The following is a 27,640-nucleotide window of genomic DNA, read 5'->3' as shown; positions in this document are numbered from 1 at the left end:
TAACACTCACAGTTTTGAATAGAACTCTAGTTATACTGTATAATGTTTTGATCATTATTATTTTCTTTAGCTCTAAAGTAACAAGGAACATCACTTTTTCATGCATATGACTTGCTTTGACTCATCTGAAAGCAAACAGTTTTGCCCAGTGGACACAAGGCACAGGCACTGTGAGGGAATCTGGCCTTCAACAAGAAAGATTATCCAAGGGAATGACAATCGGCTGCCAGTGTGATCATCTCTCCTCACCCTTGCCCCTGTGCAGATTTTCGATGCTCAACTGAAATGTTTTTCAAATTTCACAGCTGCACATTCACCTTAAATTGGAAAATGTTGGAAAACATCTGCTAAATACAACCCCAATTCCAATGAAGTTGGGAGGTTGTGTTAAACATAAATAAAAACAGAATACAGTGATTTGAAAATCATGTTCAACCTATATTTAATGGAATACACTACAAAGACAAGATATTTAATGTTCAAGCTGATCAACTTTATTGTTTTAGCAAATAATCATTAATTTAGAAGCTGGGACAGGTGGAAAACAAAACTGCGAAAGTTGAGGAATGCTCATCAAACACCTGTTTGGAACTTCCCACAGGCGAACAGGCTCATTGGGAACAGGTGGGTGCCATGATTGGGTAGAAAAGGAGCTTCCCTGAATTGCTCAGTCATTCATTCACAAGCAAAGATGGGGCGAGGTTCACCTCTTTGTGAACAAGTGCGTGAGAAAATAGTCCAACAGTTTAAGGACAATGTTCATCATTGTACAATTGCAAGGAATTTAGGGATTTCATCAGCTGCGGTCCACAATATCATCAAAAGGTTTTGAGAATCTGGAAAAGTCACTGCATGTCAGCGGCAAGGCCGAAAACCGACATTGAATGCCCGTGACCTTCGATCCCGCAGGCGGCAGCGCATCAAAAATAGATGTCAATGTGAAAAGGATATCACCACATGGGCTCAGGAACACTTCAGAAAACCAATGTCAGTAAATACTCTTTGGCGCAACATCCGTAAGTGCAATTTAAAACTCTACTATGCAAAGCAAAAGCCATTTATCAACAACACCCAGAAACGCCGCCGGCTTCTCTGGGCCCATCTAAGATGGACTGACGCAAAGTGGAAAAGTGTTCTGTGGTCCTACGAGTCCACATTTCAAATTGTTTTTGGCAATTAAAGAATAGTTTACAAAGACTACCCCAAGCTTTAAATCAAACTTTACTGTGACACGTTAGTAGGATGACTGAAAATAAAGTACAGGAAACTGCAGTTTTAAGAAACCAATTCACGCCTTTATTGGAATGTAGCAAGGCATTAAATACACAAATTCCATTCTTTGAATAATTTGGTATTTAAAAAAAAAAAAAAAAAAGATCAAATAATACTGGTCTCACAGTCATTTGAATTCAACTGGTTCGTTCTAATGTCAAATTCTTGTTTTCTTTCCCTGCATCATAGAGGTGGAAACCTGCCACTGTCTGAAGTGAAAGCATTCAATGATTCAATGCTTGAGAAATTAGCACACCACACTGACACACACGGGAGAATTGGGAGACTGAAGTAAAGTTTGGAAAATACTGTGTATCAAAGCTGCACCATCAGATGAAACAGTCTATTTTTTAACCCTTGATTTCATCCTGGATTTACAATTAAAAAAGGCATGTAATATAAACAAGCTCTTCTAGAGATGCACAGTGTATTTTGGAGCTAGAAAGGAGAGATGCAGACAAAGCTGTGTTTTAAACTTAGCAGAAATACTCCCACCTTGAAGATGTAAAGGCTTTATTATTCAAGCTGTCCACCAACCCCTGATCATCACAATCATGCACTTCACCATCCTCACCATTCACTGCATGTTACTTAGAAGAAACAAAAAATATCAGCAAACGGGTTTGTAAAACTGTAAAACCATTTCCCTCATTTTGAAAAACAAAAGGCAAAAAGGGAAAAGAAAAACAGTCCTTTGCTCTCTGGGCTGCCTCAAGAGCACCACCTCTTTCCACTTCCTGAACCTGTCCTTGACAACAAGTCAAACCCGAACCCTCCCTGTCACCCACCCCAATGCTGTTAGATTTAGTTAAGACATGACTCCAAACACAGGATTGTGGCGACAGATGCTTGGCCCAATCTCTTCGTAGTCCTTTTTGGTGTGGCAAACCTGGTAGAACTCGGGCTGCGGAACAACAGGCAAAGATAAGGACAAGTTAAAACACACTCAAAAGGAATAAAAACAGAAGTAGAGGTGCAAGGATTAATTGACAACTAATCTTCAAATTAATTGATGCCGATTTTTGATAATCGATTAATCGTTTCGAGACCTTGTTTTACTTCAAAAAAAGCTTCATCTTCTGATAAAGACCAGTAAAGACTTCGGGACTCACCCCTCATTATTCTCTGGGACTTTAACAAAGCTAAACTCAACCACGAACTCCCCAAACACAAGCAGCACATCAACTGTCCTACCAGGGAAAATAACATTTTAGACCACTGCGATACTACGCTAAAAAACGCATACCGTGCCAAACCTCGTGCAGCCCTGGGCTCGTCTGAATACTGCTTAATTCACTTAATACCGACGTACAGGCAAGAACTTAAATCTGCGAAGCCTTACAGTGAAAACAGTGGAAAAAGTGGACCAATGAAGCAAAGACGGAACGTCAAAGCTGTTTAGACTGCACAGACTGGAGTGTCTTTGAAAATTCAGCTGGCAGCCTGGATGAATATACGGACACTGTTACATCCTATATTAGTTTCTGTGAAGATGTGTGTGTACCAACAAAGTCATTTCGCACATTCAACAACAACAAGCCGCGGTTCACTGCTAAACAAGCCAAGGAGGACGCATATCAGAGCGGGGACAGGGCCCTGTATAATCGCGCTAGAAACCAGCTGAAATTAACATTGCAAAGAGGAACTATGCAGCAAAGTTGGAAAAACAATTTAGCGCTAACAACTCTAAATCAGTCTGGCATGCATTCCAATCGCTGACTAATTACAAGCGACGATCCCCCCAAGCTGAGAACAATAGCACACTAGTGCTTATATTTGAGAAGGGGGTATTGGGCCCCCTTCTCAAATATAAGAATTTGAGAAGGGGGCCCAATACTTTTTCACAGCACTGTAAAATGCCCAATTTCCAGATTGTTTCTCTTTGAATCAAACTGCTGCAAACTACTCTGAAGCAACTTTAAAAATCCACAACATTTTGGCTCAAAATTATCTTTAGAAGAGAAACCTGAACAATCATTTTTGGATGACCTTTGACCAACGTTTCCAATACAAAAGTATGAAGAAATGGCTCTGTGATAAATCAATGTGAGAAACAGACAATGTTATTCAAAGCATTTCATTCACTCTTCACCTTGCATTCATGACTAATTCTTTTTGAATAGTACTAAATGTGCCTATGTTTACTGCATTTCCGCAGTGTGTGTGTCAAATTATTATGCAGCACTCTTAAGTAGACTACTCTAAAGGAACACACAAGCTAATTGCAGTTTCACCCTAAATCAATTGGGATTGGCTCGGATTAGACGACAGTAGATAAAATAGACTGAAGTCAGGAAAACAATGCAAAAGACTTTCTTTGATTAGTTTTATGAGCAAAGTGTCCTCTTCTTTTATTACATACTCTTCAGTTTTTGTTCCTTTGCGTAAAGAGTCAGTTAAAAATAATCAAATAAGGAAGAATATATGGGACACATTCAGGAAGTCGGGGGCATGCCTGCTTTCAACTATGCCCATAAACAAAGATAATTTATTAGTAGTAAACAATCACTTCTATACCGATTAAGTGAAATTGTATAATTTCCCACAGCACACCTGATGATCTCTCACAGCATACTAATGTGCGACAACAACACAGCTGTTGGGAATCTTTGCCGATCTAGTTATAATTTACCATAGGAGCCCTCTTCAACACCCCTTTAACAACTTCCGCATCCATTGTTTTGACATGGTGGTCATCCACAACCATCCAGAACTCCATTCAACTGGACAATTCAAAATTGCATGGCATTGACTTAGTAATAATGTGGAATCACCTAAAAAAAATTTGTTTAATTAGGCTCAGCTGGGAAAGTAATTATCAAACTTGTTTGAAATTGAGACGTCCTCTAGTTATTGAACAAACTTGAGAAACAAATATGCAAAAACCACATAAATGCTAAAATGCAAATGTTTTTGTATAACACATGCCCATACTAATTTGGAACGTGATATACTAATTCAAATAGTACAAAAAACAGTTTAATATGAATGTAGTTGCGAACTTCCAGTCACGAGATACAAAGATCACATTCATCTAGCAACGCATGCAAGTGTGTACTGCTATGCTACTTACCGTTGATGCTAACATTGATCCGCCAAACCAGACAGCATATCTCTGCATATGATGAGTAATAACTTGGACATCAATTGGTTTGGGCTGCAGAGAGAAGAATTTGACATAATTCATATTCTGCAAACCATGTCACGATAAACAGCGGCAGCACGAGTTCCGCCATCACTGCCTAACAGAAGTCCTTCTAGCAGAGCAAAAAACGATTGAATGTTACAAACTAGAATGTCACAAACACAATCAAATCATGGCAATTCATCTGTGCCTTCGATACAAATAATTTTATTTACATTACTAGGACAGACCTCCCCCTCCTTGAGCCGTCACCTTATCGTGGTGGAGGGGTTTGATCCTAGGAGCTGAGTTGTCTGGGGCTTTATGCCCCTGGCAGGGTCACCCATGGCAAACAGGTCCTAGGTGAGGGACCAGACAAAGCACGGCTCCAAAAACCCCTATGACGAGTACAATAAATGGATTCGGGTTTCCCTTGCCCGGACGCGGGTCACCGGGGCCCCCCTCTGGAGCCAGGCCCGGCGGTGGGGCTCGAAGGTGAGCGCCTGGTGGCCGGGCCTGCACCCATGGGGCCAGCCCGAAAGAGTAACGTGGGTCCCCCTTCCCATGGGCTCACCACCTGTAGGAGGGGCCTCTAGGGACGTGGAATGTCACCTCTCTGGCAGGGAAGGAGCCCGAGCTGGTGTGTGAGGTCGAGAAGTTCCGACTAGATATAGTCGGATTCGCCTCCACGCACAGCTTGAGCTCTGGTACCAGTTCTCTCGAGAGGGGTTGGACTCTCTTCCACTCTGGAGTTGCCCACGGTGAGAGGCGCCGAGCAGGTGTGGGTATACTTATTGCTCCCCGGCTCGGCGCCTGTACGTTGGGGTTCACCCCGGTGTACGAGAGGGTAGCCTCCCACCGCCTTCGGGTGGGGGGACGGGTCCTAACTGTTGTTTGTGCCTATGCACCAAACAGTAGTTCAGAGTACCCACCCTTTTTGGAGTCCTTGGAGGGGGTGCTGCGCTCCCGCTGGGGACTCCATCGTTCTGCTGGGGGACTTCAATGCTCACGTGGGCAATGACACTGAGACCTAGAAGGGCGTGATTGGGAGGAACGGCCCCCCCGATTAGAATCTGAGCGGTGTTCTGTTATTGGACTTCTGTGCTCGTCACGGATTGTCCATAACGAACACCATGTTCAAGCATAAGGGTGTCCACACGTGCACTTGGAATCAGGACACCCTAGGTCGCAGTTCGATGATCGACTTTGTGGTCGTTTCATCGGACTTGCGGCCGCATGTCTTGGACACTCGGGTAAGAGAGGGGCGGAGCTGTCAACTGATCACCACCTGGTGGTGAGTTGGCTCTGATGTTGGGGGAAGATGCCGGTCCGACGTGGCAGGCCCAAACATATTGTGAGGGTCTGCTGGGAACGTCTGGCGGAATCCCCTGTCAGAAGGAGTTTCAACTCCCACCTCCGACAGAACTTTGCTCATGTTCCGGGGGTGGCGGGGGACATAGAGTCTGAGTGGACCATGTTCCGCGCCTCCATTGCTGAGGCCGCCGACCGGACCTGTGGCCGTAAGTTGGTTGGTGCCTGTCGTGGCGGCAATCCCCGAACCCGTTGGTGGACACCAACGGTGAGGGATGCCGTCAAGCTGAAGAAGGAGTCCTATCAGGCCTTTTTGGCTTGTGGGACTCCTCCAGCTGATGGGTACCGGCTGGCCAAGCGGAATGCAGCTTTGGTGGTCGCTGAAGCAAAAACTCGGGCATGGGAGGAGTTCGGTGAGGCCATGGAGAAAGACTTCCGGACGGCTTTGAGGAAATTCTGGTCCACCATCCGTGGGAGGGGGAAGCAGTGCACCATCAACACTGTGCATAGTGGGGATGGGGTGCTGCTGACTTCGACTCGGGACGTTGTGAGCCGGTGGGGAAAATACTTCGAAGACCTCCTCAATTCCACCGACACGCCTTCCCATGAGGGAGCAGAGTCTGGGTTCTCTGAGGCGGGCTCTCCTATATCTGGGGTTGTGGTTAAAAAGCTCCTCTGTGGCAAGGCCCTGGGGGTGGATGAGATTCACCCGGAGTTCCTCAAGGCTCTGGATGTTGTATGGCTGTCCTGGTTGACACGCCTTTGCAACATCGCGTGGACATCGGGGACAGTGCCTCTGGATTGGCAGACTGGGGTGGTGGTCCCCCTTTTTAAGAAGGGGTGTGTTCCAACTACAGGGGGATCACACTCCTCAGCCTCCCTGGTAAGGTCTATTCAGGGGTGCTGGAGAGGAGGGTCCGTCGGGAAGTTGAATCTCAGATTCATGGGGAGCAGTGTGGTTTTCGTCCTGGCCGTGGAACAGTGGACCAGCTCTACACCCTAGGCAGGGTCCTCGAGGGTGCATGGGAGTTCGCCCAACCAGTCTACATGTGTTTTGTGGAGTTGGAGAAGGCCTTCGACCATGTCCCTCGGGGGGTGCTGTGGGGGGTGGTTCGGGAGTATGGGGTACCGAACCCCCTGATACAGGCTGTTCGGTCCCTGTACGACCGGAGTCAAGAGTTTGTTCCACATATCCGGCAGTAAGTCGGACTCATTTCCGGTGAGAATTTCCGGTGAGAACAGAATTTCTAGGCGCAGCCGAGGCGTAGAGGGGGTCCGGTTTGGTGGCCTCATTATTGCATCTCCGCTTTTTGCTGATGATGTGGTTCTGTTGGCTTCATCCAGCTGTGACCTCCAACTCTCACTGGAGCAGTTCGTAGCAGAGTGTGAAGCGGCTGGGATGAGAATCAGCACCATCCTGTAATTGTCTGAAAAACCACAGACTAATGGTGTCACTCCTTTTACTGAAGCGGTGGGCGATCCTCCTGAAGTACTCCCCCTTGGCCTCCTTGATGCCACGGGAAAGATTGGCCCGAGCTGTCCTCAGGCCCTCCTCATCGCCATGATGTAAAAGCAGAGTTGCGGACGTTCAGTAGTCTTGTAGACCTCCGCCGTCAGCCATGGCTTCTGATTAGCACGAACAGTGATGGACTGGTGATGACCTCATCCGACCTCATCCATGCACTTGCTAATGTAGGTGGTAAGTCTCTGTGTTCTCCTGAAGGTCTGTGATGGAGTTGTTGGTGACAGGCTGTTTGAACATGGTCCACTCTGTGGTGGCAAAACAGTCTTGAAGTGCTTCTCCTCGGAAAATAAAATGGCCGACACCTCAGAACCATAAACTCCAGTAGTGGTGAGCAGTGTTGACTGACCAAGCCAGCGTCCCGGTACCATGCTATGTTGATGTGAACACAGAGCTCGCCGCCGCGGCTCTTACCTCCCTCGACGAGAGTTCTGTCCCCTCAGTAGCATGCTAGCCGGTCGAGCAGAATGGTACCGTCTGGAACACTGATGTTAAGCAATGTTTCCACAAACACAGAAACACAGCACTCTCTTACACCCTTACAGGTAGAACAGAGTTGTCGAATGATATCCAGCTTGTTGTCCAGAGAGAGTACGTTGGCTAACACGATGGTGGGAATTGCCGGCTTGTGTGGTTTAGCTGCTAGCCTTGCTCTGATACCTCCACGCTTGCCCTGCTTCTGCTTCTTCCTTTGCCGTTCGTGGCGCCTCCACTGTGGGCGGGATGCAAGGAGTGGGGGTCGGAGTTGTTGTAGGCACCCTGAGCAGACCGCAGTTACTTAGCTCCTCAGTGACAGTAGACATTAACACCATAAAAGTAGTTCTGCCTCTGTCGAGTAGAAACCTACGACTGTATCTGCGCCTTGGGACATGTAGATTTGACAAAGACGAAAGATAAGATGAAAAGACACGAAAACATTGTTCGGTTGGGACAGAGAGAAGCTGCTGCATGTGCACGCGCTGCCAAGATCTGAGATCACAGGATTAATATTGAAGAATGCAACCACTTTACAAAAAAAAAAAAAAAAAAATTTATGCGCACCCTGTTTTCTAACAATTTTACAAGGGTGAACCTTTGATTCTGTATACTAGTCAAGTGGGTGGCAGTCTTTGTTGTGATAAAGTACATTTTCCAAACCTTAAGTTTGCCTCCACTCAGTTCCTCGCTCATCTTCAGTCTGGCATCAACAGTCCTCTTTAAATCTCTCTGCATACGGCGACCAAAGTCCCTGAACATGGTGGAGCCTCCAGATAGAACAATGTTCTGACCAAGGAAAAGTTAAATTAAACTTCATTAACAATCTAAAATTGGTTAAGTCTGCCTTGATAGAAAATCATAACAGTTGCATCAAACCAGGATTTGTTGACGAGCATAGATACTGTGAAATCTTGCTTCCTCACCAATCAACATGCTGATAGGTAATTGTGTGTTATTTTGCACCAAATGCCAGCTTACCTTATAGAGAGGACGCCTGACATCAATAGGACAGTTCTGAATGACTTCGTCGACAACCTCAGAGATAGGTTGGGTAAAGTCTGGGTTGGCAAACTAGGTAGTCGTAAACAAAGACGACAATATATCAGGTAAGAGAAAAGAAGTGTAATTGGCTCACTCTAACCACATGCCTAGCCAATAAACAAACAGTGCAGCTCATCTTCTGGCTAGCAGGGGTCATGGCTAGCCATATGTTGTTGTATATGCCGGCGGGGCCCTCTGATGGCGCGTCACGAGTGCCTGCCGGTCGGAACAGAAATATTTTTTGGATTGTTCGTGTGTGAAAGAAGTTTTATTTTGAAAATCAGGCGCATCCATCTTGTGCCTCTGTCAAAACGCTCATCTCGGTCATGGGATTACTTCAAGAAGGGACTGGTTCATTAAAGAGAAACAAGCAGGGCTCCTTTAAACAAAAATTACATTCAGTGAAATGGAATTTGTTTTTATGCCTGTCCGTCAAAATTAGCTTTTAAATGAAAGCAGTCCGTGATGCAAAAAAGTTTGGGGGCCCGCCATACACCGAGCGATGTAGTGGGGAGGGGAAGAGAGAGAGAGAGAGAGAGAGAGAGAGAGAGAGAGAGAGAGAGAGAGAGAGAGAGAGAGAGAGAGAGAGAGAGAGAGAGAGAGAGAGAGAGAGAGAGAGAGTGTCCCCGCCAAAAGTATTCGAACAGCAAGGTCAATTCCTTTGTTAATGGGTCGCAGGCTTGATGCAGTTATTGCAATTAAGGGTTATGCCACCAAATATTAAACTTTTAAGTTAATTTATTAATGTCTGTTCCAATACTTTTGCTCACTTGAAAAGTCCTGAGTTGTTTAACAGATATAGATGTAAATACCATGAAATAAAAGCTCGAATTCTGAACTTTTGTCTCATATTCAAATCTGATCTGATGATAATATGGACACAGGCATCAATTATACGTGTATTATTACACCATTATGTGCCCCCGAGGGCAAGCATAACTATAATGTGTCCCATGATAAAAACAAGTGCCTAAGACCCTCCAGAAAAAAAGTAAACCTAGAATAAAAGTCCATTGTCCAATTACAACTTGAGTCCGGACGACCCACATCTCAAGTGTCCACACCTTTGGATTTAGCTACAGTATGTTAAATGGATCTTGATGACGACTGAAATTAAGTGTCAATCACAATCAATTTTGTACATTTTGGTTGTTAAGACTGTTTGCTAAAATTTGTTGTTGTCCCCCCCCCCCACCCCCCACCACTTACCTCTGGGTGAAAGAAGATCTCAGGTCCCAGAAATCGCTCGTATCCCACATCAATAGTGAACTCTTTCTTGCTGATGGCGTTGATACCGGTGTACTGCTTAATCCACTTGGAGCCGTCTGTGTCATACTTGTTAAACTCTTTGACAAGATCTGGGCACACGTAGCTGAACCGTTCCTAACAGGGACATTGAGTGAACATTTATATAAGCCTTACTATCATACAGGGAAAAAAAGAAGGGTAATAATGTCCTGACTAATTTTCTCAAATTAAAAACATATTTTATAATATTTAAGGATATCACGTCAAGAATTTCAAGTATATATTACCATGTTATTCCTAAGTTTCACAGAAGTCACAGGTTCTCCTTACAGGAAACTATACAACCACTTTATAGCATAAACAGCAGAGGAAAGAAAATGTTTTCAACAACCAATATGTACAATGAATGTATGTATGTACAACCTTTACGGTCCTTATCTGTATATCTCTTCCTACTGAGAGAAACCTCTAATATAAACCATATAACTGAGGTGAATCAATTTAAGTTTAAGAGGTGATCGTCACGCTTTCCTTCCCTTTAGCCCCCTTTTTGTATCTCAATGTGACCGGTCGAGACAATAGCCACCTCCACCTAATCTGGATTTGCTCTAAAAATTCAACTGAATTGAAATTTAATGAGTGGTTTTCTTAATTTCTTTTGATACGTTTACTGTATGTTCTTTGTTTTTAGGTTTTGATAGAAAATTTATTTTTCTGATTGTCCCAGCCTCCCAGGTTTTTTAAATGTTTGTTTTTGTCAGTTAAATGTTCATTTGGAACTGTAGCTCTATAAGAGCTAGGGAGGATAAACGATACAGAAAATGGAGGGATGGATGGATGGGTAGACTTAAATAGAACAGTCTTGGCGCTTCCAACAAGAACATGAGTACCACCTAGTGTCGTCCTGAGGAAACACAACAGTAGTTAAGGTTTGAATGAACCACAGAATTTTCATGGGGAACTAAACCCAAAAGAAGAATACATCGTATATGCCAGCACTAGTCAAAACACGGCACTCTGATTAATGCATTTGTGGTATAAGAATGAAACAGAATAATTAAATCAATGTATGGGGGCGACTCATCATCAGCTGCAAACAGGAAATGACGTCGAAGCTATAGTAGCAAGTTGCCTGCTATTAGATCACAGCACTGAACTTTGTCGGCTGACAGATTGCAGGGAGCGATGGATTTACTCATTCGATCAAATGTACACCGTGGCTGAGATGGAAAACACGCAGTGGTCATCAGAGGAATCACAGCGAAGAGTATAACCCATTTACATTAACCTCTTGATGTGAAAGAGATTCATATGATGTGAAAGAGATCCATATCAGCTAACAACTTGGTTAGCGCATGTATATGATGACAATACGTATTTTCTTCTTCTGAAGCCCTTGTGTCGTTGATTTGCTTGTGTGTTTTGGATCATTGTGCAGTTGCAGCACCCAACCTCTTTTGAGCTTCAACTGTTGGACAGATGGTGTCAAATTCTTCTGCAAAATATCTTGATTAACTTGTGAATTCATTTTTCCATTGATGATAGCTGTCCAGGCCCTGAGGAGGCAAAGCACGCCCATACCATGATGTTCCCTCCACGATACTTCACAGTTGGGCAGGGTTCGACATCAATGGCCTAATGGCCTGGGTCATCACACCCGTTGAGCCACCACATACTTATAGACGCTAGCCATTTAAAATGTCTAAGTCACCGAAAATTTGGCCCAAAAGTACATTTTCAGTTGTGGAATGAAATACTTTTATCACCAAAACATCTCGTCAAAGATTGGATGTTGCGATGACGCACGGAAAATCCGCAACCGGTACACAAATTGGGGATTATTATTATTATTATTATTATTGTGATTTAGATGAAGAGCACAGCATTTTATGACCAATTTATGCAGGATTTTAAGAAATTCCAAATGGTTTACATACTTTTTCCTTCCTTGATAATGAAGATATGCACATTTAATATAAAACAAAGTTTTGACATCTCGGTTTTAGTGCCCCTCTAAGCCATTTGCTCTAACTATAGAAAAAAAAAATTAAGTCTCTTGGATTATGGTAAAGTCATACATGTGGCACAGCTGTGCAAGTGGTAAAATGTTGAAGGGCTGCAGCCTCATCGAATATACAAATATATCTCGAAAATAGTATACTGTATTGACTTGGCATTGATTTTCTTATCGCCTCAGATGTGCTTAAAGAAAAAAAAAGTCATAAAAAAAACGAAAAATAACTTCAAGTGTCAAGGGTAAAAAATTCATGGGTAATGGAAAATAAATCAGAGCCCTTGAAAACTCAAACTGCGGACAAACCTTGACTGCCTTGGCTGTCTCCAGTGACTGCTCTGGTGGGATGCCCACCTCCCTCTCTCTTAGCAGCTGCTGGGTGAAGTAAGTAATGTCTCGCCCTGCGATGGGAATGTGCTTTATACAGCTGCCAATAACATAACCTTCAGCCTAGAGCACAAGTTAAAAGAAAAATGGGGGGGGCACAAACACACACACACACACACACACACACACACGGAGACTTCAATAAAGTTAGCAAATAATAGGGTTTCGATATGCAAAATACAAGGAGAATGTTTGTAACATTGATGTCAATTACATTTATTTAATGAGATGCCAACTGCATAAACATGTATTTGTGTGCATATTAGAACCACAGACATGGTGATTCAGTCACCCTGCAACTGTAATGTACTATACAAGAAAAATTTTCTGAGCTGTGTTATCCTTCCAATGTTTGAAATACTGTGAGCTACTTACGATTAACTCCTCTCACTGCACCGGTTGATGGCTAAAAAAGCTGATTCTATTCATTTTAGGATATGGGGGCGGGGTATCACAACCCGACAACTCCAACTACCGTAATTTCTCCTGCATAATGCGCACCCTCGAAGTTGACCTTAACATTCTGGAAAACCCTTATACCTTTGTATAATGCATTTTTACAATGCATGATTTTGCTTCTACCCCTATGATCAAAACGTAGTATTTTTTTCAAAGAATTATTCTGAAGTTAAGCACATTATTTGAACATGTATTATTTATTTACTTGTGCTTATTTTGAAATTCACAGCCTTACTTCTATTTAGTAAATGAGAAAACACACAGTTGTGCTCATATGTTTGATTAACCAGGCAGAATTTGTAAGATGGGTAAAATTATTTAAAGAAAACATGAAGGGCTAGGTGAAACAAATTAAATTTTATTTTAAGGGGATTCAAATTAAACTGTCAAGCATTTCAGAAAAGCATTATCATTAACAAAACATAACCATAAAGAAATGAATGATGGTTGTTGTTCAGTCATATTTAAAAAAATATATATTTCACAAATTCTGCCAGGGTATGTAAACTTATGACCACAACTGTACATACAGGATCTGCAGTCATACGTACCCCTGTCATATTGGAATGAAAGTGTAAACTACATCTTTTTCATAAGCTCTAGGTGGCGGTGACATTGGAATGAAATTGCACAGCTTTTTCATAACCTGTAGATGGCGGCATACATTTATAAAATGTGAAAGCTTTTTCATTTCCCCCCTATACCTATGTATAATGCTCACTATTGACTTTTGGCACTTTTGGTGGGGGAGGGGGGGGGGCGCATTATACACGAGAAATTACAGTAAATGTGTTGCCCCTACTGCGTGATAACCCGCTATGTTTAATATTAAAAATCACACAAATCTGACTTTATAAGCACATACAGTACTCCAGCATCTTTCTATACAGCTCGCCCAAGAGTCTTAACAGGCTGAGCTACAGTATATAAGAAATAGATAGATGGATGTTGGAGTATATGAATTTATTAAAAACAAATGTCCCTGCAACATGTTGAAGAAATGAGAAATATTAAGACTATGAAGAGAGCAATTTTTAGGGGTGAAAAGATTCGTTTGAGAAATGATTCGATTCGTATCACGATTTGTGGTTCGATTTACGGATGATGTTGGTTCATTTACAATGATACGAAAAGATTCGGTGGCTGAATATCGATTAGAAACTTAATAGCCAAAAATTCAACCAGTATGACTGAAATAAATACCAGCAGTGCAGGTGAAATTTTCTTGATTCTTTTCTGCTATGATTTCACTTGTTCGGTCAGTTTTTTCCTCGAAAGGAGATGTTTAATTGGTGTTAGAATTATGAGGGTGTCCTTGGAAAAATTTCTCCACTGTAAGGAATTCCGACAGGGCGTCCTTGAAAAAAATGTCTCCAATGTAAGGAATTCCTGGCTGGACCCAAAATTTGAAAATCCCTGTTTTAAACAGTCAATACTAATCGCTAGAAACAAAGCACAATAAGGTTTCCACGAGGAAAAAACTTTTAGGAAGTTTTAATAATACAACCACAATTCCAATTAAGTTGGGACTTTGTGTTAAACAATAATTAAAAAAAAGAATACAATGATTTTCAAATCATGTTCAACCTATATTTAATTGAATACACTACAAAGACAAGATATTTAATGTTCAAACTGATAAACTTTGTTTTCAGCAAATAATCATTAACTTCGAATTTTATGGTTGCAACACGTTCCAAAAAAGCTGGGACAGGTGACAAAAAAGACTGAGAAAGTTGTGGAATGCAGATCAAACACCTGTCTGGAACATCCCACAGGTGAACAGGCTCATTGGGAACAGGTGGTTGCCATGATTGGGTATAAAAGGAGCTTCCCTGAATTGCTCAGTCATTCACAAGCAAAGATGGGGCAAGGTTCATCTCTTTGTGAACAGTTTAAGGACAATGTTCCTCAATGTACAATTGCAAGGAATTTAGGGATTTCATCATCTACGGTCCATAATATCATCAAAATCTTCAGAGAATCTGGAGAAATCACTGCATGTAAGCGGTAAGGCCAAAAAACGAACATTGAATGCCTGTGACCTTCGATCTCTCAGGCGGCACTGCATCAAAAACCGACAACAATGTGTAAAGGCTATCACCACATGGGCTCAGGAACACTTCAGAAAACCAATGTCAGTAAATACAGTTCGGCACTAAATCCGTAAGTGCAACTTGAAACTCTACTATTCAAAGCAAAAGCCATTTATCAACAACACCCAGAAACGCCGCCGTCTTCTCTGGGCCCAGACTCATCTAAGATGGACTGATGCAAAGTGGAAAAGTGTTCTGTGGTCCGACGAGTCCACATTTCAAATTGTTTTTGGAAATTGTGGACGTCGTGTCCTCCGGGCCAAAGAGGAAAAGAATCATCCGCACTGTTATGGACGGAAAGTTCAAAAGCCAGCATATGTGATGGTATGGGGCTGTGTTAGTGCCAATGACATTGGTAACTTACACATCTGTGAAGGCACCATTAATGCTGAAAGGTACATACAGGTTTTGGAGAAACATGCTGCCATCCAAGCAACGTCTTTTTCATGCACGCCCCTGCTTATTTCAGAAAGACAATGCCAAACCACATTCTGCACGTGTTACAACAGCGTGGCTTCGTAGTGAAAGAATGCGGGTCCTAGACTGGCCTGCCTGTAGTCCAGACCTGTCCCCCATTGAAAATGTGTGGCACATTATGAAGCGTGAAATACGACAACGGATACCCCGGACTGTTGAACAGCTGAAGCTGTACATCAAGCAAGAATGGGAAAGAATTCCACCTACAAAGCTTCAACAATTAAGTGTCCACAGTTCCCAAACGTTTATTGAATGTTAAAAGAAAAGGTGATGTAACACAGTGGTAAACATGACCCTGTCCCATCTTTTTTGGAACGTATTGCAGCCATAAAATTCTAAGTTAATGATTATTTGCTAAAATCAATGAAGTTTTATCAGTTTGAACATTAAATATCTTGTCTTTTGTCGTGTACTCAATTAAATATAGGTTGAACATGATTTGTAAATCATTGTATTCTGTTTTTATTTATGTTTAACACAACCTCCCAACTTCATTGGAATTGGGGTTGTCCATAGAGGGCAAAACAAATGAACAAACCTGGTCTTTGTAGCACAACGTGATGCTGCGAAACAGCGTCCAGTGGGTGACGTTGTCACTCATTCTCCTCTTTAGCTAAGCTAGCAAGCTTGAAAGGTTTCAATGTGCACCACAGCGAGTAACACACACGCATTAATTTTTATAATTTCTCGCTCACCGCATTCTCATCTGCCATCGACCAGAAAGGCCCACATCTTTATCGATAAAAGCGCTTAAAAAAAACACACACACACACACACACACAGTGGTATCTCAGTCCAACTACTAGCGTGCTAACTGAAAAATAAAGCTAAGTAAAAGGAATTACAAGCATGTTTCTTGGAAATACAACACACTCACACCTCCATATAATGTATGCGGCTTGAATTCCAATGTGTTATTTCCTTGTATGGATACGATTGATTATCTTTTAAAATGACTTCAATCAATATATTTTCATCTGGAAGGCTAACTTGCCAAGCACAGATCGATCCAGCTGAATGATCCAGTTGGATCGTAAGAATATAAATCGGTATATCGATGTAATGAACGACTGAATCGTGATACCACTAGTAATTTGTGAGAGGCAGTTGGCATGCACGAGTAAGACAAACCTTTTAGTGAGTGTAATGTGTGCATGCTTGTAGTCCTGTACACTTACCACAGGGATGACATGGGTTACACCGTCACCACTGTCAATAACAGTGCCCGTCAATGTCCTCTCGCCTACTTGTCTGGACGTCCATGAGGCTGCGAGAGCAAGCACGGCCTGTATAGTAGGTCACACATGTTGGTATTATTATTGAGCAAATCATGCAAGTAATCATTCAGTACTTGCAGAGCATCTTTCTTATACAAGCAGAGAATTAAGTATGTGATTCTGACCTGCACAGCAATGTACAGCCCTGGTACATTGAAGGATTCAAACATGATCTCTGCTGTGTATTCACGGTTTTCTGGTGTGTTCAGAGGAGGCTCCGTCTGTAATTTTATGGAAAATACAAATATTTTGAGTATAACCACAATGGTTTATAGTCCAGTTGCCTTGATTAAACGTTTCTCGTGTACAATCATGTGCATTTGCATCAGGGAAGTTAGAGGGAAAAATGCATGGAATCTGATATCACGTGATCCAAATCTGGCCTCAAACTTATGTATTGGGTATCTGCTAAGCTAACGGCAGTGTAAGTGGACAGATTCGATGTACTGTACAGTACCCTGTCATTGGAGCTAGATGTTACTGAAATCTCGTTTTCTATATTTTGAATGCTGCCGTATACAGGTTGCTTTAGGTGTTCAGTAAATGCAGTGATAGTGAATACAGTTCACTTGAAAGCAGACGTAAATGGATATAAAATGGCAGTGTTTTGGAAGTGGCCCATTAAATCCTAGAACCAGGATGCTCCCTTTTTCATTTAGATCGCCAAAGGTTTTAAGTTGACAATCATGTTTTCTATGGCTCAAGGCGCAAGGTCCATACAAAGCAGAGAAGTGTTCTCACCAGGAGGAAGTAGTGGTCTTCAGGTTCAGCCCTAAGGTACTTGAAGATGATTTGCTCCATGAAGCGCTCCATTAGGTCCCAGTCTTCTACAATCCCATGACGTATTGGCCACTATTGACATTCAATAAATGTTAGGTAAAAATGATGACGAGAGACACTACCTACATGTAGAAAAGTGATTCCCAACCTTTATTGAGCCAAGATACATATTTAAAAAAGGAAAAACAAATCTCATCGTGTCACAAAAAGTGGATAATAGACAGGTTAACTATTTACATTCTACCACGTAGTGGAAATGCACTTAATTCTTCCGCCCGCCACTACGTCACTGGTATAGATAGATGAACAAAGACACATTATTTGTAGTAAATAAATAATTTACAGACTAATTAAGTCAAAACGGATAATTTCCTGCAGCAAGTACCTTTGTGGAATATGTCGGCTTGTCTACCGCTTCATCTCCGATGTAGAAATCCAAGTCATCCACCCCCTTCATCATTCTCCGTTGAGCTTGGTCTCCAACCTTAGCTGACTCTTTGATGGCAATGCCTGACATGAAAATTTAAATTCACATAGTTGACAATGGACAAAGAGGTCTTTTAATTAAGTTGTGAAACAGTGACTATTAAAAGCAGTTTGATTTGGTTAAAAAAATGCTTATATCCACACCATCAAGAGAAGGTACATGAAATTGTAAACAATTCAAACTTCTGTGCATCCTTGAAGTAAATACCATATTTGGAACAAAGTTTAAACTATCATGAAGTGAAACGCTCCCTCTTCTAAAAGGCACACTGTGGGCGCTGTGTGAGCTGAATCCATAGTACAAAACTCACATGATGGAACGATGAACTGTGGCTCTGTGTTCCCTGCGTACCCCAGTTTGGTGTAACTGCAAGAGAAAAAGAATTGCACCTAAAAAAAATGAAAAGCTAACCAAGTCAGTATTTGTAGCTTCATTTCAGTAAAAATCATTTTCCCAATAAATTTCAAGTGGCATCGTTAAATGCAAATGCCTACATAGCAATTTGGTACTGCAGAAAACTGCTATGTAGAAAATTTACATCTTAAAAAAAAAACACATCTAAGCTTCCTCATTCAACAATCAGTAGGCCTGTTTCACATCGCACTCCTGTCATGGAAGTCACTACACATGCCAACCAGATGTATTTCTATCTCGGGCAAGCCCACACTTCCTGCTCTCGCGGCTGATGGAGTCAAAGCAGTTTACCACTGCCAAATGACTGGGGGAATGATAGGCCACATCCTGGTCATAATAGTGGAACAAGTAAACCTTATATTTGATTCTATTTCAAAGTTACACCAGTCACAGAGGTAACAATGTTTGTCTCACAATTTCCTTCATCACCCATTAGTATACATGCGGTATCAAAAACAAAACAAAAAAATGTACCTACCCCACACACAAATACTGGCTGGCACTTTTCACAAATATCCATTCAATTATAAAGAATGTCTGGAACCATTGACTGCAAGGCACTGCATACGGTACATTTCTCCGCAGAAAGATATGCAGGGAGTTTCTGCTTCTCTTCAATTGCTATTGTTAAAGGTCTCAATTTCTAACTTTAACTGACAGTGTAATTTAAGTCTCTCTCCAAAGATCCCAGTAGTGATGGGCAAGGCAGTTATTTTGAGTTTACTGAATCATTCGAATCAGTTCTTGAAAAGGATTTGTTCAGTTGTTTTTCACAAAATCATTCAAGTGCGTCCTCATTCGGTTAATGATCCATCCCTGAGGTTCACGTTCACTCAACACGTTGACCGAAGGACTATACGTTGTTTTTGTCACGTATTGTAAACTAGGAAAGGCGGGGGAGATATAAACAACCAAACAAACAAAAAAACTTAAGCTAAATTATCACCTACCTCTCTCTCTCTATCTCTCAACAAGCTCTCGAACACCCCGGCTTCGGCCGTGACTCCTAAACACGCATGCAGCGAGCTCAGCTACCGAACAGCCTTCCGCGTCCGCTTACATCCAGCTCGGCTCTCGCCAGCGTCGCTGACACCGGCCCCCGCCAGCCGGGCTTCCTGCTCACTCACCTGACTCTTATTGGTATCTGATTAGTGGAGTGTCTTGAGAAGCGCTATGTAAGTTTAATGTAGTATTATTATTATTATTATGAAATAAAAATCTTAAATCACATTAGCGACACAGAAGGAATGATATGTATGCGTATGTATATGCATTTATTATTAATTGACATGTATTTTAAGTACGTGTGCTTGTTTTCATGTGCTTGACTGACTCAACATTAGTTGTTAGCTTGAAGAAACGGCTGCTAGTGAAAGCTATCCCCGCGAGGACGTCAGAACTTGCGGTTCAAATCACTCATGAGTACGTTCATTGCGGATTACGTCGTTCCTTGCACAAACAAATCACTCATTATACTCGTACACTGCTCCTTCACGGATCGCAAACGAAGTACAACGAACAAATCACTCTCCAGTACACCAGTTCACTTACGTCACTCCTCTGAACGCATCACTCTTCAGTTCTTCAGTACACCAGTTCACTGAACAAATCACTCAGTTGACGTAAGTCCCTCCCCGTGCCTGAACGGCGCTTCCTGAAGCTGGCTGCTCATTGGTCATTCACCGACGTGAGCGACAACGCTGGCGAAGCGCAAATCACATGGCAGTACATTTAATGAAGTCCCGCCCCAGGCCTGCACGCTGGCTGCTCATTGGTCATTCGCCAAAGACTCCGAAGTGAGTGACAGAACGCTTCAACAGTTCCATTTCCGCTCCCAGCCGACTCGCTCGCCCTCACGGCGGCGGGTGGCGACCACGCTAAACGAACGACTCATTGCATAAACTGATTCAGTTCGGTTCGTTCACTAAAAAGATTTGTTCTTCTGACCGAAACGTTCATGAACGAAACAACACTAGATCCCAGGTCGTGAAGCATTGGAAGCACTTTTTAAAACAGCAATTCTGATACGATCGGTTACTAACCCTGTAACAGATGCTTTATGCCCCAAAAAAAAAAGAAAAGGAACTCATAGAAATAATACTATGTGGCAGCAGACATACTTCACTTCTTCATACCATTGAACAGTCCCAGCTTGCCCACCTCAACCTGCCTCAACAGGCTGAACTACACCACAGGATACTTATGCAATGACTGACTAAAGCTAACCTAAGTTGAATGAATTCCTGTGCTAAACTACTGTTAATAAATGGCTGCACTTAACTAATTATGACAATTTAAGATATTATTACAGTTTTATGATTAGTAGGATATTAGTTGGCCTAACATAATTGCTGGATACTTCCATCAATTCCAAAAACATTTTTCATCTTCCTCTGAGACACTGAAAATAACATACCTTTTCATATATCAACATGTTATCATCACATCTGCATATTACACTCTTATATTGGTTTCTGGAAACCAAAAATCAATGGAGAGTTACAAGATCCCCCGTATCTTGCAATTCTTCCAACAACCTACGAACATTTAGAGCCAACACCATTCGGCTGGCTTACATCACGATTGCTTGAGGACAATCGAACGACTTCACTAAAATCATTGGCCTGCAGAAACTGCAATTTCTGGTAAGAAAACACTGATTTATAGGGCAAATCTGCATGCGGCAGAGACAAGTAAATGCCATTTAATAAAGGAGCATAAAATAGCACAGGTCAGCCTCATTCTCAAACGCACTTTTTACTGTCCCCGTGCGGATAATAGACTAAAGGTGGGAGGGAGTGGTGGGGGTATTTTTTTTTTTGCATGCAGACAATGTGACGAGTGCCTCTACGTGAGAACAATCTAAATTTAAGTTTGCAGATTCTGGTAAATGCAGTCATTTGCAAAACAAACAAAAAAACAAAAAAAACAGCCTGTTAATAATGAACAAATAACAGAGGTGGCCAGGTAATTTACATGACAAATTCCCAATATGACACTACTAAATGGCCTAAAATGAGAGAAATAGACAAACAGAGAGGGTGGTTTTCCTTGAAAACGCCACATTACATAAGATAATATCTTCGAGGAATAGTAAAGGGCATGACAAAGAAGTAAACATTTCAAAAGCGCCGTCAAAGAGCGGACGGTGCAATAAATAACCATATATGGACTAAAAAGAATGAAGGAGGAAGTGTGCGCTGTGGAAAGACTGCTGTATTGCGCATGCTCAGAAGTCGTTGCCTCGCTCAGCACCGACACGTCGAAGAGCTGCCAAATTTGGGATTCCGTAGGATACACAAGAGGACATCTCAAATAAAAGGAAAGGCCTACTCAACGAACGGAACCGGTGCGAGAGAGAACCATTTCCTATCCTGGCTGGCTCATCACAAACTCAACGAAATGTACTCGACAAGGAAGAAATACTTTCCGGAATCGCCGGAGACTGACGTTGGCGAACAAGCCACGTAAAGAACACATGAAAGAAAGCCTATGAAGCAGGCTAAAGAGGGTTCGATAACACGAATGTTTCAAAGCTATGCCGTCCGCAACTTGGCTCGTGGGCTAACGCGCAGACATACACGCCCCGTTATTCTCGTATCGTCCTTGCACTAGATAACACCCGGGGACGTAAGGACGTTATGTCTTACCCTGTACCGCAGTCCACAACACACGCCGGTAGCCGTCCAGCCATCTTTCCCCGACTTCGCGGTGTACAGAAAGGCTAAAATGGTGTCAGCAGAAGAACCCGACCGGCGAGCTGTCCACAGGCGGAACCCTGAGCCCGCACAGTGGCGTTTCCGCTTCCCACTTCCGTACTCGGCTTCTGGTCGGCAGGGAGAGGCAAGATGGCGGAGGCGCGCTTGTCTTGCTGTCAATCACCGCCAGGAGACAGCGTCCCTTTTGAATTCACAACTTTATATTTTTGGAAACAATGTCTTGGTCGTTTCTTGGTCACCTACAACATCACGGCTGCCCCGTAGAGTGATTGTGCTGCGAGGTGCCACTAAACAGCGGCTTCGGCAGAATGAAGTGGCACAGCGGGCACATACCCTCCACAATCAAATCGATTCCCGCACAGTCCATGTCGGTCGGCCGGTTGGCCTCCTCACCAGATGGTGGCAGTACTGGTCTTCCGTCGTCAAGCCAAACGAACGAAGAAGCGGAACGTCATCGGTCTGTGGGGAAGCGGACGCCACAGTTTCCTAAATAACGACAAGATATGGCACATTTTCGTGGTCAGATTCGGGGGCCGCACTGGGGCGCTAAAAGGGATAACATACTCATCGATTTCTGGAAAAGGCACGAATGTTTGTTTAATTCCTCGCTGGAGTCTTTCTACGACAGGGATATGAAGACAAAGCTGTGGTCCGAGTGCGCCTTGTTGATCGGGAAATCTGGTACGAGTGACTGGACTTTGTTCGCAAATATTTCTTGATACTTCTTGTCCTATTTGGCGTGTACATCAGGGGTCTGTGCGATGCAGCTCGAGTTGGAGGTGCAACGCTAACATTTTGTCAACCATTAAACATGGGAAATAGGATTACCCTTAATGACGAGAAGTGTACTATAGTGTCACGAGACACGTGTTAAATTGCCATTTACATACAACATTGTAGTTGCACGTTGACAAGGGTGACATTACCGTGTTTGACGGTGTCTTATTTGCACTTCTTCACACCAGTCTGCGATGTTGTCAGAAGATCAAGGTCTCTGCGGACTCAATATGGAAGGGTGTTGTGGCACCCAGAGAGGGTCAACACTTTTCAGCAAAGGATGCTGAGAGAGAAACTGGATTTCCTGAGACCTTACATTGTTCGCAGACGCGGCGATTCCTATCCGGTAGGTAGAAACCAGCGCATCGTGTTATCCTGCAAATGTTTGACTGCTGCTTTGTAATTTTCCAATCAACTTTGTCGTAGGAGGATAAGTCCGATGATCACGAGGACGAAGAGGGAGCGCTTGAGACTGAGGGGAGTAATGATCATGAGACGGGTACAAGTACATTTGGGAGCCCGTTGGACGATGACGAGGCTGTGCAAGATCCAAATGAGGAATTTCCATCTGAGGCATCCACCTCAAACCCTCCTTCCTACTGTGCAAATGCACAAGCTCGTCACGCAGAGACCATGTCCTTGAGCTTTGAACCTCACCACGACAAAGACTCACCTGATGGTCACGATCAATTGGCGGCAGCAAATCTACCAAATCATGATGTATTAAGCCAGTTTGTAAATGTCATGCTGGCAGATATGCGTCAGATTAAAGACAGCATGGTACTTATCCGACTTCGCCGCGACATCACCGACCTGGTGTTCAAAGCGGTGGAGGAGGACATGCAGAGGCGTATTCCGGTTCCCTTGACGCACCAAGGAGAAAACGCACAGCTCCCGAGCTCCTCGAGGCCTCAAACATGCTTGCAGAGGGTTTTGAAGAGAAAGAGCAGGGGACCTGTAAAGCACATGAGGAGGATTTGCAGGACCCAAGCAGGTCAAACACTTGAAGACATGAATGGAAATATCCCTCAGGCTATGATTCATGCTTCTGAGATCAAATTAGAAATAGATCCGCGCACGGTCAAGACAGAGGATGAGACACTTGCTGTTCTGTGACAGTTCTGTCGGCGTGCTTGGATCACTGTTATTAAACAAATCATGTCAAAGAATGTGCATAATGCTGACCGGAATCTGTCACGACATGTCACTATGTGTTGGAAAAAAATGGAACTCTTCTCAGAAATGATCTTGATTGTGATAACTTGATATTGATGCACCTATATTGTTAGAAGACATGCCACCGTGTGGCCAAACGAGGTTATCAGACCATTTGTAGACATGAGAAGCGGCTCTCAAAAGTCCCATCTGTCGTTGGAAGCCATACATCTCAACAATTCAGCACTATCATTGTTCTGTCTTTGCCTATGTTTTCAGCACTTATCCATCCATCCATCCGTTTTCCATACCGCTTATCCTCACGAGGGACACGAAGTTCACTGTGGCTGAGCTCCAAAGATGCAGTCGGGAGACGGGAGAAAGTTCTAGAAAGCCAACCATCACTGCAGCCCTCCACCAGTCGGGGCTTTGTGGCAGAGTGGCCCGACGGAAGGAAGCCTCTCCTCAGTGCGAGACGCGTGAAAGCCCGCGTGGAGTTTGCTAAAAACACCTGAAGGACTCCAAGATGGTGAGAAATAAGATTCTCTGGTCTGATGAGACCAAGATAGAAATTGTTGGCCTTAATTCGAAGTGGCATGTGTGGAGAAAACCGGGCACTGCTCATCACCTGTCCAATACAGTCCCAGCAGTGAAGCACGGTGGTGGCAGCAGCATGCTGCGGGGGTGTTTTGCAGCTGCAGGGACAGGACGACCGGTGGCAATCGAAGAAAAAGACGAATGCCGCCAAGTACGGGGATATCCTGGACCGAAAACCTTCTCCAGAGTGCTCAGGATCTCAGACTGGGCCAAAGGTTCAACTTCCGACAAGACAGTGACCCTCAGATCTGCGGAGGGATGGGAGATCTCCACAACCAGAAAAACATGTTGCATCATTCCCAAAAAGACTCATGGCTGTATCAGCTCAAAAGGGGGCGTCGACTAAGTGCTGAGCAAAGGCTCTGAATACTTATTTATGGCTGTGTGATATTTCAGTTATTCTTTTATAATACATATGCAAAAATTGCAACAATTCAGTTTTTTTCCCTGCCAGTATGGGGTCTGGCGGCACGGGGTTAGACTGGTTCTGAGGACCCGGGTTCAAACCCCGGCCCCGCCTGTGTGGAGTTTGCATGTTCTCCCCGTGCCTGCGTGGGTTTTCTCCGGGCACTCCGGTTTCCTCCCACATCCCCAAAACATGCATGCTAGGTTAATGGAAGACTCTAAATTGCCCATAGGTATGAATTTGAGTGTGAATGGTTGTTTGTTTCTATGTGCCCTGTGATTGGCTGGCGACCGGTTCTGGGCGTACCCCGCCTCTCGCCCGGAGATAGCTGGGATCGACTTCAGCACGCCCGCGACCCTTGTGGGGAGAAGCGGAATGGAAGATGAATTCATTAATGTGTGTACATTCATGAGGGGGGGGGGAAATGAACTTTAATGATTTTAGCCAATGGCTGCAATATAACAAAGAGTGAAACATTTCAGGGGGTCTGAATACTTTCCATACCCACTGTCGATGATACTATGAATGTCACCTGTCCGTAATCACATTTAACCTGTGTAAACTGCGCTATTTTAGATAAAGTACTCAATGGTAAAGATCATATAGATTTTTTATATGTTGTTGATTCTTTCAAGGTTGTATTAAGTCTTTTTTTTTTCATTTTACAGCTCGTTTCAAAAATATCTTTTCAAGACTTTGCTGATTGTAAACAGAAACACGGACACATGAACAGGATTGACATTTGACTGTCGATACTGTACCTAACACAGTGTATTTAATTGTGTACTGTGGTGGTTTTCAAATTAGCACCACAAATACAGTGGCCAACATTTATCTCAGGTTGAAATAGCTGAAAACAATATAATCCATATTCTGTATATATTCTGAGCAGAGGCAATGCAACACTTTTTTTTTTCATTCCAACTTTTTGAGCTGAACTCAAAGAACTATGTGCAAAAAGGTCGATTTTTCCTCAAACATTGTTTGAGGACAAATCTGTCTAAATCAGTGTTAGCGTGCCCTTCTCCTATGCCGAGCTAATCCATCCACCTCAGGTGTGGCATTTTGAAACGCTGATTAGACAGCGTGATTATTGCGCAGGTGTCTCTTAGGCCGCCCACAATCAAAGGCCACTCTAAAATGTGCCCTTTTGTGACTGCACGATGCCGCAGACGGCTCAAGTTTTGAGGGGGCATCCAATTGGTCCTTTATTGCGGGGCAGCTTAAGGCACACCTGTGCAATAATCACACTGTCTGATTGACGTCTTGATATGCCACATCACCTTGGCAAACTAACAGCTTGAGACTGAGTTGTAAACAATATTTTGGAGAAATGGGCCTTTTGTGGACATAGAATTCTTAGAAATGTTTCACCTTGTGAAAAATTAAAAAAAAAAAACATTTGATGTTCATCATCAACTGTATTATTGTTCACAGCACATCGGTGGCGTCGTGAGGCCTATTTTTTTTTTTTTTTTTTAAATATATATATTTGGTTGCATGTGGTGAGGCCCAATTTTTTGTAGAAAAAAAAATATTGCCCGCTTCCCCAAATTCTCGGATTTTTGAATAGTTTCTCCACTTTAATGTTTAAGATCATGAAACAAATGTAAATATTCGGAAAATATAACCCAAGTGAACTTTAAATGCTGTCTTTAAATGGTGATTTCATTTATTAGGGCCCCCAAAAAAACGATTCAGTTACAGGGCCCCGTGTGAAAGAGTAATGGCCCCCTAACCCTCATAACTGGTTGGGCCATCTTCAGCAGCAACAACTGAAATCATGCGTTTCCTATAACTTTCACATCTCTGCGGAGATATTTTGGCCCCTTTCTTCCTTGCAGAGTTGTTTCAATTCAGCAAAAATGGAGGGTTTTCCAACACGAACGACCTTCTTTAGTTCATTTGCATCGGATTCAAGTCCCGACTTCGACTCTCTAAAACCTTAATTTTGTTTTTTAAGCCGTTCAGAAGTTGACTTGCTGGTGTGTTTTGGATCCTTATCCTGCTGCGGAACCCGAGTGCGCTTCAGTTTGAGGTCACAAACCGATAGCTGAACATTCTCCTTCGGGATTTTCTTCACTGACAAAAACATTGATCTCGAGTTTTGTTGTGCTTCAATTGAAGAAAGCTTTGGCTCATCCAGTTATTTATCCGTTTTAGACCGTGACACAACACCTCGATTGAACTGTAGTCATCTGGAGATACTGCAAGTGTGTGAACTGTGTCATGTGCATAGCTATGATAGTAAACATTAAGGCTGAAGAATTTGACCCAAGGCTGAACAGGAGGGGTCCAAGAAATGACCCTTGAAAGTTACCTGGCCCTGCGTGAAAAATTGCCCCCCTTGTTATTTAGAAGTGAAAGGGACTCCCGGTTTCCTTGTCGTAATTGTACGGCCTTTTACGCAACCGTATGCAGCGCAATGTACCGACATCCTTGATCTTTGGGCTTTCTTCTTCGACTTTGACCTTCCTAGCTTTACGTCGCTGTCGGCACGGAGTTTTAAATGGGCGTGTCTTATCTACCTCTACATATCTGTGTTTGCAGCCATTTTTCAAACGTAGGTAAAGATAAAATCATGGAACTTTCCCAAATAA

General features: G+C 43.0%; 2 protein-coding genes across 4 annotated transcripts; one reads left to right on the top strand and one right to left on the bottom strand.

Annotated features, from left to right (window-relative positions):
- Positions 1–471: 471 nt before the first annotated feature.
- LOC133410325 (actin-related protein 3) lies at positions 472–22,220 on the bottom strand. 2 transcript variants are annotated; one of them, XM_061691347.1, is made up of 12 exons: positions 22,037–22,220; positions 18,283–18,361; positions 17,871–17,995; positions 17,447–17,557; positions 16,831–16,926; positions 16,607–16,714; positions 12,316–12,459; positions 9,957–10,130; positions 8,685–8,777; positions 8,367–8,492; positions 4,346–4,429; positions 472–2,176 (listed from the first exon to the last, which is right to left on the bottom strand). In XM_061691347.1, the coding sequence occupies exons 3-12, from the start codon at positions 17,943–17,945 to the stop codon at positions 2,081–2,083; spliced, it is 1,107 nt and encodes a 368-aa protein (XP_061547331.1). In that variant the 5' UTR covers positions 17,946–17,995; positions 18,283–18,361; positions 22,037–22,220; the 3' UTR covers positions 472–2,080. The 2 variants fall into 2 exon arrangements, with proteins under 2 accessions (XP_061547331.1, XP_061547329.1); XM_061691345.1 differs by having other exon boundaries at positions 18,283–18,338; positions 22,037–22,164.
- On the top strand, positions 21,631–26,472 carry LOC133410326 (uncharacterized). Of its 2 annotated transcripts, XR_009769543.1 has the most exons (4): positions 21,631–22,786; positions 23,071–23,228; positions 23,309–24,566; positions 24,679–26,472. XR_009769543.1 is itself a non-coding variant. In XM_061691348.1 (3 exons), exons 1-3 carry the CDS (start codon positions 22,609–22,611, stop codon positions 23,996–23,998), a joined length of 1,026 nt encoding a protein of 341 aa, XP_061547332.1. In that variant the 5' UTR covers positions 21,631–22,608; the 3' UTR covers positions 23,999–26,472. The 2 variants fall into 2 exon arrangements, 1 of the variants encoding a protein (XP_061547332.1); XM_061691348.1 differs by having other exon boundaries at positions 23,309–26,472.
- Positions 26,473–27,640: the final 1,168 nt, after the last annotated feature.

Source organism: Phycodurus eques, chromosome 12, assembly GCF_024500275.1.
Source record: "Phycodurus eques isolate BA_2022a chromosome 12, UOR_Pequ_1.1, whole genome shotgun sequence".
Classification (NCBI taxonomy): Eukaryota; Metazoa; Chordata; class Actinopteri; order Syngnathiformes; family Syngnathidae; genus Phycodurus; species Phycodurus eques.
The sequence above is the reverse complement of the archived record's forward strand: the minus strand, read 5'-3'. Positions and strand labels throughout refer to the sequence as shown.